Source organism: Apteryx rowi, unplaced genomic scaffold (assembly GCF_003343035.1).
Source record: "Apteryx rowi isolate R43461 unplaced genomic scaffold, aptRow1 scaffold_200, whole genome shotgun sequence".
Lineage (NCBI taxonomy): Eukaryota > Metazoa > Chordata > Aves > Apterygiformes > Apterygidae > Apteryx > Apteryx rowi.
The window spans coordinates 979,902-990,514 of NW_020448309.1; the positions used below are offsets into that span (position 1 = coordinate 979,902).

The 10,613-nt window shown below is 41.4% G+C and overlaps 1 protein-coding gene across 1 annotated transcript in view; it reads right to left on the bottom strand.

The window, feature by feature from the left end:
* The window catches only part of IPO9 (importin 9), a 28,775-nt gene extending 23,246 nt beyond the window's left edge, over positions 1-5,529 (bottom strand). Inside the window, exons 1-6 of the mRNA XM_026063765.1 lie at positions 5,473-5,529; positions 4,791-4,877; positions 3,608-3,809; positions 3,063-3,151; positions 2,732-2,818; positions 1,054-1,173 (exon numbers count right to left, since the gene is read on the bottom strand). Of these exons, the coding sequence (XP_025919550.1) occupies positions 1,054-1,173; positions 2,732-2,818; positions 3,063-3,151; positions 3,608-3,668 (357 nt within the window). The 5' untranslated portion in view covers positions 3,669-3,809; positions 4,791-4,877; positions 5,473-5,529. The remainder of the gene's footprint in view (positions 1-1,053; positions 1,174-2,731; positions 2,819-3,062; positions 3,152-3,607; positions 3,810-4,790; positions 4,878-5,472) is intronic.
* Positions 5,530-10,613: the final 5,084 nt, after the last annotated feature.

Here is a 10,613-nt window from a genome sequence, read left to right on the forward strand (position 1 = left end):
CAAAACCTCCCAAGGTCCTGTCCCAAACTCTTCCGTTCCACTCCACGCAGTGGGAAATATGCTCCTACTGCTTCCGGCTGACACCTGCAATCCCCTCTTGAGAAAAGGCAATAGGAGGGGAAGCGATAGGATGCCGTAAGGAGGGTACTGTCCTCTAACAGGGCAAGTTCCACAACACAGTAGCTGCCAGCTTATATAACATGATAGCATCCTTCTGCACCTCCCAGCATGTATGTGCATGGTGATGCCTCCTAGTCACTGTGAAAAGCTTCTGATGCTCGTCTTCAATAATACTTCGTTATGGTTCTCCTCAGCAAACATGGCTGAATGGGCCTCAGCTGTCCATCTTCATAAACCCCTACACTACGACTCAAATCTTCCAGATCTTTCATTTACTTGCACATGTGCTGGGGTAAGGATTTCATTTGGCAACTCATGTTTTTGAGCTCTACTCATTTCCTTTCCTATGCTGCAGACAACCCACACCAGAATTCCAGTATTTTCCCAGCTGTTGAAGAGAGCACCTTACCTACGCTGGCACTCTCAGCCACAGTCATTTGGCTACATGAACTGATGCAGGGGTAACGCTCTGCAATCCAATCTTCTTTCCTTTGTAAGGAAAGTGGGAGAACACAAAGACCTTTGATCTCTAATTTGCAGAGATAATTGAGTAATAACGAGCAAGCAAGTTCTGGAAAAGCACCTAGACAAAAGAAGCTTTTAAAATTTCACTGCAGCAGAATTCTGCATCATCTTTAAAAAAGAGAGATATTTAACTACCGAGTACTGAGTTCAGACAAGCTATATCTAAAATACCTTAGATCAGCAAATGACAAAGACATCCCTATGGATCTCACCATAGATATCTTCAGTACAGAATGATTTATTTCAATGCTGTATGGCACTGGTAGCCAACAAACTTTGCAACTCACAACACAACCAGTACCAGCAGAGGTGACATGCACTCAGGTTTCTCTGTTTTCCAGCACAGCTGTTCCAACTGACAGCATATTGATATTTAATCATTTCTTTATTGAAACAGTCTTGACTTACCTTTAAGACCTCCATCTTAAACCCACTGTCTGATGTAGGCCCGTCAGGCATTTGTAGGGCCTGAACAAAGGCCTCTGTGAACTGCTGCACCACAGGAAAAATCAGGACTTTGGCCGCACCCTGGTTAAAATCAATGCAAGCACAGGTGAATTCTAGTTACGGCAACAGACAAACTCACACATCTGACAAATAAAGCACTAGAAGCAAAGGAAATTGCACTTTTCTGCTACAAAACAAAACACGAGAACTGCAGAATGTTGCAATGTCACACGAAATACTAGTTTTGGATATCACCCTACATAGAGATCCAGACAATCTGGTCAGGAGAGCCTCAGGTGTAACTCACTTCCAACCAAAGAAGGTACTTCCATTTGGTTAGATGACTCTTGCCCGGCACTCTGCTGACCAGACAAACAAGCAATTAAAGCTGAACTCTGAGGATGGTATTCGCCTCCCTCTAAGCCACCCTCCCCAAAACCAAACAAGCTCTTTGCGAGCTGAGTATCACCAGCCAGCCTGAGAATTACTGTGATGATTCTTCCTAAGAATTTTTATTTATTTATTTAAGTATTTTTCCAGATGTTAAAGCACTTCATAAGCAGTGCTGGACACAGCAATTAATATTGGACAAAAATATCTTTACTGAGAATATTCGTCATAACTCCATACATAAGACAGCTAAGTTATATGCTTAATCCACCTATGAAATATCACCTTAATGCTTTATACAAAGATTATTTACTGAAATTTGAATTAGGAAAAGCCAGAAACTGTTTTGTATACAGTATAAAAGACACTTCCATCTGGCCTCCAGAATAAGACAGCGGGGAGCTTACTACATGCTAGCTTTTGGAAACTGGTAAGATTTTCATGATATTATTGCGTGAGTGACTTGGTCAGTGCAGTAGAGATACCATGTAACTAGCAGAACTTCCTAAAAGACTGCACTGAATTAATGTGCAAATGGGAAGAAAACAGCAGATATAGCCACTCAGCACAGACTTAAGAGAGCTGTCCATTCCCACCGCCCACTCCCCAAAGTTAAAAAGAATTATTCAGCGTCTGGGGAGTGTTGAGAAATCTACTTGTCAGAGGCCATATAAAAAACCTTGACCTCTTCAGAGCTAGACAGGACACCCATATGCATTTCAGGCTGCTTAACTGCTTAGTGTTTTTTCTTAATTGCCTATTCTTCTGTATTTTTTTCCCATTGCCTGTTCAAGAACAACATTGCTGACATGTGTGCTAAAGCAATCGATTAAATACCAGGAGGTTGTAACCAATGCCCAGTCCAAGGGCCAGAAAGCTGCCCATCACAACCCAGACTGCCAAGGTCTAGCAACTATTTAGGACATAGCTTCTGGTTGCCAGCTGAAGTGTATGACATGGATTCCCAAACAAAGGGATGATACACTGTCTCTTCCCCACATTGACACCCCCTGATCTGAGATGTTACAAGAACATCTGTTGATTTGTCTTCAGTTTAAACTCAGTTGTTGAGACCAAGTCACAGGATCAAGACATACATGTAAAGGCAGCCCTTTTACATGTATTTAATTATACTATTTATCGCAGAATTACAGTTTATGGAGTACAAAATTCTCCAACATGTTTCATTTTCATAACACTCCACTCAGTTTGAATTCAATGCATGTTGTAGGGTAAGTTAAACTCTTGCCTTTTCCAATTCTTCCATGTTACAGATCATATGGGCACAGGTGGTAAATATCTCCACTGCACGCGACCTTGTGCGTATACCGTACACCTAGAAAAAAGTTTATAAATACATCAGGAACACAAGATACTTTATTTTGATTCCCTTTTGTTTTATTTTTTGGCTTTAACATTTCTGTGGGATCACTAGCTGTCATCAATCATCACATCATCAAAAAAATTCTTTGAGTCTAACTCTTACTACAATACAGCTGAATCTTTAACCCAGTGTTTCTCTCACCAAGAAAGATTCTCCCTAATTCCATCTAGTACTAACCTAATAATGAAGAACATACCTCTGCCATTGTAAAAATTTTGTACATCTCAGGAAGAATAACAGGAGCAACAAGCGGCATCTGTGTGTCTGTCACTTCCCGAGTAAACTCTAGAAAATGGGAAAATATGGGAAGTTATTATAAAGAAAAGAAATCCATGGGCAATAGCAACACAAACAATCTGATCTTTGGATAACCCTAAGCACACTGAAAACATGTTGTTTCATACTTGACTAGACCATTGCAGTATGGCCTACCCATGGCAACCCTTGAAGGCCAGCAGAAAAATATGCAGAATTGCAACTAGCCAGAAAATAAGATGTTACAATGGAAGTTCCTTCTGAACTATGACCTATAGCATATAACTTGACATCAGCGCTTCTTCCTCAGCTTTCATGACATCTACCAAGCAATGGAATTTAGCAGCGACCAAAAGGCAGGAAACCCAACCCGAAGAAGCGACTCCCAATTTCTTCATTTTGCAGTGAAAAATGACAACTCCAGAGTAACAAAAAGCCTAAAGGGTTTCCTACATTAGCCTTGCCAAAGCACTCACATACACATACCTGTAAGCACTCGCATGGCTCCATGCACTGCGTTCACATCCCCACTAACCAGCATCTCCATCAAGAGATTGAAAAGCTCAGGCCAGGCTTCAGGCCAGTCCCAATGGGCTATTGCTGAAACTGCGTAGGCAACGCTCGAGCGCACTTTGCTAATGGATTCTCTCAGCCCATTGGGTAGAAGCTCCCTAATGGCAACTTTTGCCTGTAGAGAATAACATTATTTATCAAAAAAGATCCTCAACAACATGAGAATTTACCATCAAGAATTGGTTTTATACATACAACTGTATCCTGATACGAATTCAACATTAGTTTTACAAAAAGAACATCCGCGAGACCTCAAGAACTTGTACATTTGAACACCCCTTAATTTACTACGGAAAACTGCATGGTTGTTGTAACATATCACTCTTTTCATACAAAACATTCAGCCAAGCATAGAGTAAAATAGCCTCTTCAAGGTCACAGCTGCAATTAGATAGGATGTAAATATCTACATGGAAGACATCCAGACTTAGCTGAGATAAATCCCAATTCTAGTGTCAGGGGCTACGTTTGCTTACTTTGGAAGATTTTAGTAAACGAGAACTAGTCACCCAACCCTGAAGGGATAAGAGGAAAAAAAACCCTCAGCACTTCTGGGGCTTAATTCACAAGATCTATTTTAGGCAATTAAAAGATGGTCTGGTCAACAGTCAAAGTGGTAGAGCTGGAATCTTTGGCCATTATTTCCGTTAAGAAATACTTCTATTGAACAGATCAAATTTTTGGTGGCTATTTTTAATGAAACCCAACAGACCTTTAACTTGAAATTTGTCATGGCAAAATAGCCTTCAAGTCCCAAGCTGAAAAACACAAGGTTTAACAAAAAGGACTGCCAGAATTAGTATTTTTAAAACCTGCAAAGCAGCTTTCCTTGTTCTCATAACAGCAGAAAGATTATGGCTGAACTCTTCTCACAGAAATCAGCCCAAGCTTCAAGTCTAGTGTTGTTTTAAGCAACTGAAAACAGATTATTATAATGGAAAGCGTCAAGAAACCTTAACTGAAGCTATTACTCTCCCATAATACACGAGAGCTATTGATGAAGAAGATACTGACACTTTTTAAACCAACCACAAAATTAATATTCTTTGGATAAAATGTCTCAAAGCGGACAAAACAACACGAAACCAAGTCTTACCCTTTCTGTGGTCTCCGGAGGTCTAAACTTTTCCGACTGAGAACACCAGTGAGTTTCCACATATTGTTTCAAAATGACGGATGCTAGCTGTATTGGAAGAGAGGTCATGAATCAATAACAAATCTTGCAACCGCAGCAAGCGTCACCCCTGACCTGTTTGCTCGGTCTCCTACCCCGTCATGCTGCATTTAGAGGGGTGACAGGGCTTGCCAAAAATGCAAAAGTCTTTGCAAAATGGACAAAAAGCTACTGCAGGAGAAAGATGAACTGACAGCCATTTGTTGAGCAACGATGGCCCACCCAGCACTGACACAAAAAGGCAACTTTATTCTCCTAAATCTCTAAAAGGGCACATGCTAAAGGCCACGATTTGCATGTAACTAAAGAAATATAGAGCTTAAATCTTCCTTTGCAAAAGGAAAAAGACTTCCAGAAAAAAAGCTGTTGCAAAGACAAGCCACATCTCCACTTGCTGATGCCCACCATCCATCTAATAAAGCTCCTATGTGTCCGTTCCCAGTACGGCACTGTCCCAAGTGCCAATCACAGAGCAAAATAAAGGAAAAGGGAGAAGCAATAACGGGAAACAACCTCCAACCTCTCAGCTGCAAGCATGAGAGAATACTGTACAAACCAATGAAATTATCAAGTAACTTCTTTCTACAGCTTCAGCAAAACTCACCTGACGGATGGCCAGAGCTCCCTGGGGATCTACAGTCAGTTCTGCTAAATGAACACCAAATTCTGCAAAGAAAAAAAAAAGAAAAGAAAAAATGCTGGTATCACAACTCTTATTCCCACGCAGCAAAGATAGTCAAGATTTTGGAGAAAGACGTAATACCAACTGAATGAGTCATACGTGGGAAGGAGAAGACAATTCCAAAGCAGAGCTTCTCAAATGAATCATGAGCATTAATTCTCGCCCAGGTTCTTTGCACAAACTCCTTTTTTTTTTTTTTTCCAACACCCTATTTCTTTCTCTCGTGGCAAAAGTTTTGCAGCTCGTTTTAATAACAAGCAAATAATTTAAAAACAGTAATAAAAAAAAAAAAACTTATATACAGCCTACCATCACTAGTCAAGTCCCTACACAAGGGACCCATGGAAAAGATGCAGGATGGAGTAATTGGGTGGGTTCTCAGACAGCAGTCTCTTCTCAGACAACCTCCATTCACCCACAGAGAGTCATTTGGTACCAACGCTTAAGCTGTCCTAAAACATACCCAAAGACAGCTCAGGACACACCAAGGATTCTCCCATGCAAACACTGCACTAGCATCTAACATGCCAGCACCAGAAACAGCCTGCCCGGTCACAGACACCAGGATTCACGGGTGTGAGAAGTTCTGCAATAAGAAATTTCATCCAGAAAAAGCATGAGCTCCTTTTAATTACAGAGCAAGTTCTGTAGCAAAGGTAAAAATAAAACGCTCTTGCCAATTCTGATGGCTGAGCACAGGAAATAAAAAAAAAACAATGAGAAGAGCAGCTGTTCTGGTATGGTAAATCCATATGCCTCAACAAATTTGCTTACTCTTGCAACATTAAGTTCCGGGTAGCTGATGTCCTTCCTAAACGTTTCATTTACCGGGCTAGTCCACTTAAGAAATGCATTTGTGAGGTTTTAATTCTAGGATTGCAGAGCAGAAGGTATGCCCTAAATTCATCTAGCCCAACCTCACTCCCAGAGATAGGATTAAACGCGCCTAAACAATCCCTGGCAAAAATGCATTGAAAACTGTTCTCAAAAAGAGTTTCTGAAACTTTCCCTAGCAACATAGTTGAGTGTTTCGCAGATGTGGTTATCTAAGTTTTTCCTAATGTCCACCTTAAAAAAAGAAAAGCTTTACTGAAAAAAATAAGCTGACTTTTTTTTTTTCCTTTTCCTGTCCCAGTAGACAAGAAATATAATAAAGTACAACCTCATTTGTAACAGACTTCTCTGGGGTGGGAGACAATTGCCTCTTACTTTCCCATGTTTACACTGAACAAACCCAGTTCCTTCAACCTTTCTTCATAGAATCAGGCTTTAAAAGAAAAACAAAAAACAAAAACACAACTTTTATCCAAGCTGCAAAAACAGCAAGCCTCATTCCAAGATGTGCTTAACACAATACTCCTCTTATCTGTAGCAACAGTTCTTCTTCTAGGTGTCTGCAAGTTTCCGGGCTTGAATGCCGCACTGAATTTTAGCTGCATTTTTAAAAGGTATAAAAGAACCACGGAGCCCAAAGAAATGCAACAGCTGCACATCGTTGCACTTCACAACGACTCCAACTCTTTTTTGCAATCTTTAAATCCGTACTTTTCAAGTCTGCATGCCTGCATGCGTTTTTTTTCCTTCTTGTGCAGCACTCTGTACCTGAATCACAGAACTCTGTTTTACCGATTTTAGGCCATCTCTCCGGTTTTCTGAGATCATCTTAATTTTCAATTCTGCTCTCCAGACAGACTGCAGTGCCTCCCCGCTGCCATCACCGGTAACCTACAAGTGTCCTCACTACCACTGACCAAAAGCTCTGTCTTTAAAAGCCCTTCAGGTTTGACAGCAAGCTACTGATAACAGCTCTGAGCGCAGGTTTTCAGCCAGCTGTGCGTCTTACAAAACTGTCTATTCTCGGCTGACAGAAGAGAACATTGGGGGGAATTCATATAAAAAAAATCCTGCTGAAATCATACCCTACCCAGTGCTTATTTCGTTAAGCAACAGGCCACCTCTCCTGTCAAACAAAATTAGATGGATCTATCCAGAACAGATCACATCAAACCCTATTAGCTCTTTAGCATCCTACTATGTTTTAGACGCTGGCAAACTGTTTAATGATCCAAGAATCCTTCTAGGGATTGAAGATAGACTGACCAGCATATAATTTGCTGGCTCCTCTTCTCCTCTTTTTTTCAAGTTATTAGTTTTTTTATTGTTTTTCTTCTTTTTGTTGGCTCAGAGCTTTCTATCTGTATTGTGGATAAATGCAATTCAAATGCGTCTCTTCATAAGCGCTTCTTTCGCCTACATTTTTTGTAGCCGATACATCAGAAACATCAAGCCTTCCTCCCAAAATAAAGTTTGTAAAAACAAAAGATCAGCAACGTTGAATGAAGGGCCTGATACACGGGTCATTGAGCAAATATATTTCATCCTTGCTCCGCTTCTCCTCTCCATTAACAAGACATTAGTGAAATTCTGCTCCCAAACGCTCCTCCTTCACAACCGAGCTTCATCTACCACATAACCAGATGACATAACCTACTAGCTCTCCACCCGCAACTCTTCTGAGAAATGAAGGCAGACCAGACTAAAAAAAATATTATTAAATAAGCCAGGAGGAATAAATGAGCAGGACTTTCTAGTGTAATCAGTGATCTTCACAGCCTGGCTTGTTAAAGTCAGCCACCACCAATTAAGTTCAGCTTAATACGACCATACACAAATGGTTCAGGAGCAGCTCCACGTTCCTCTCAGTTGTCTCTACTGGGGGCAAAGATAAGCACTGGCTGAAAAACAGGCCATGGTAGTTGTCACAGCCAACCCAGGTCAATCCACCGCTGCATGACGGCCAGCGCTCCAAATTAAAACAACGTTAAGTTTGTCGAGACCAGATCCGAGAACTTTGGAAGCGTCAGAAATTAGGCTCCCTTTACCCAATGTCTGCCCATCCCTTGCGCCTCACAGTCTTTAATAACACAGTCACATACGGTATTTTCTGCAGGACCATGGTTTATTGGCATCATCGCAGGGTAATTCAGGTTGAAAGGAGGTCATCTTGTCCAACCTCCTGCTCGAAACAAGGTCAGCTACCAGGTCAGAGCAAGGCAGATGACGGAGGGCATTTGCAGACAGGAAAGGAAAACAGTTTGGAGTTATAAGGAAGAAATATTGAGTAAGTACCTAATGTTTAGCCATAATTTTTACTCGCTACATGAATTCAACCTTAACAGTTTCTTTGAAGAACTCCATTAGCATCCAGCATGACCCTGGACTGCTCCAAAAGCATTCACTTATTTTCAGAACACCTTTGAAAACTACAGCTACATCTTCCTTGTTTCTCAGGGAAGACGGAAAGGTTAAGGTCAAGCTTTTCAAACACCTGTGCTGGTTTTAGGTATCTCACTTGAAAACACATCACAACTTTTCCACGATGCTCAACATGGTTATAGCATTTCACAGGAAAAGCAATGACATTTGCTGCTGTGAACAACCAGTCTTTCTGAAAAATCATGCACCATGTGTCCCAAGGAGAGCGTTTCTTGTTCCGATTTCCCACTAGGACTCCTGGTTAAAAGTTCAGCTGAAGTTATCCATTCACAGGATTTCCATCCACCTCTGCCCATCATCCACTCCACTGTAATTCAAGTTACAACCAAGAGACCATCCATAAGACTACATAGCATGGGCACATTTGTAAGTTGTCCAGAATTCCTGCTTCTACACAATACTAGGTTATATCAAACACAGCTAAGCTGAAGATAGCCATATAAATACATTTTCTGCCTTCAAAAAGGGGAAACAGAAATACATAACCCAGGCAGGCAAAAGAAAGGCAAGTATCCAGTCTGCAGCCATTCGCATATCACCAGCACACTTTCCCAGCACAAGAGCCAACAGCTCAGAGACTCAACACTGTCACTGTAAAACTCAAATTTGTTACGTAAAAAGAAAAAAACCAGCATGCCCTTCCCAATTATAGTGCTATAGCATCAGCCTCAGCTGCAAGTATTTTTCAAATGTATAAGAAGTTGGCATTAAAATTCCATATCGGCATAGTTCAGAGGAGCGTGTTATAGACACTGTTCCTCTTCACAGGTTAAAAGTACGATCCCTCCTTTTGGACACGCACAGTTTAGCAGAGTGGACACTACACATGAAGAACGCTTAGAGACAAAACCATCTCCAATATAGTAAGAGCTGGAGAAAGAGACCTTTATTTTCAGATGTTACAGAATTGTCTTCAAGTCCCATTACGTCAGCCGTTGTATATACACGTATGCCATAAGAGGTGGTGCTTGAAGAGCTTAAGTTAAACAGACAAAACGGATAAAGAGAGAATGGAAACACTATCCCCACTTAACCAGTAGGAAGCCGAGTCAAGCCAAATTAGAGGCACATACAGTTGTACCACTCAACAACCTGGAGCTGTCATTTCCCCTGCCTTCACCCTGAATAAGCTGAGACATTGCTTTTATTTATCCTCCGAAGGGCATCAGCTGAACTTTAATCTTTCCAGGGACCAGCATTAACTTGTCTTCTACCCCCAAGCTGGTTTTGTCAGGTAGGGCTTCTTCCCCTACTTTCTGCCTTATGGCTTGTATCAAGGCTCACCAGATGCAAGATGCAGAAGGAATGAAGAGATTCAGTCACTGGAGACATGTTTTGAAGGAGCTAAAGAGTGACGTATCAGGAAGAAATTGCCACCATGTCCTACTTCTGACTTAGTGTCCTTCCTTCCTTCCTCAAAAACAGCTGTACTGAATCAAATAAAAGATTCCTCCAGGACAGTTCATCCTTCTTCAGAGGCTCACGCCTGCCTGTGCCTTTCTACTCACCTCCTTGTACAAGCACTGGCACTTGTCAGACCGTGTAGCAAGCCGCTTCAGAGAGCTGGATTTTATCCCTACAAAAAAATTGAGTAGTCCTGACCAAGTTAAACCCTGCATCAGGGGACACCCGGTGCATGCAATCCATAGGAAGATTCCCCCCCTGCATGAGAGCCAATTGCTATATTGGCTTAACTGTATCACACAACCGAACTCGCAGGTGGCTTAAGAAAAGAGGCTAGGGCAGAACAATATTCCCCCCAATACATTCCCCTAGCAGTCTTTGAA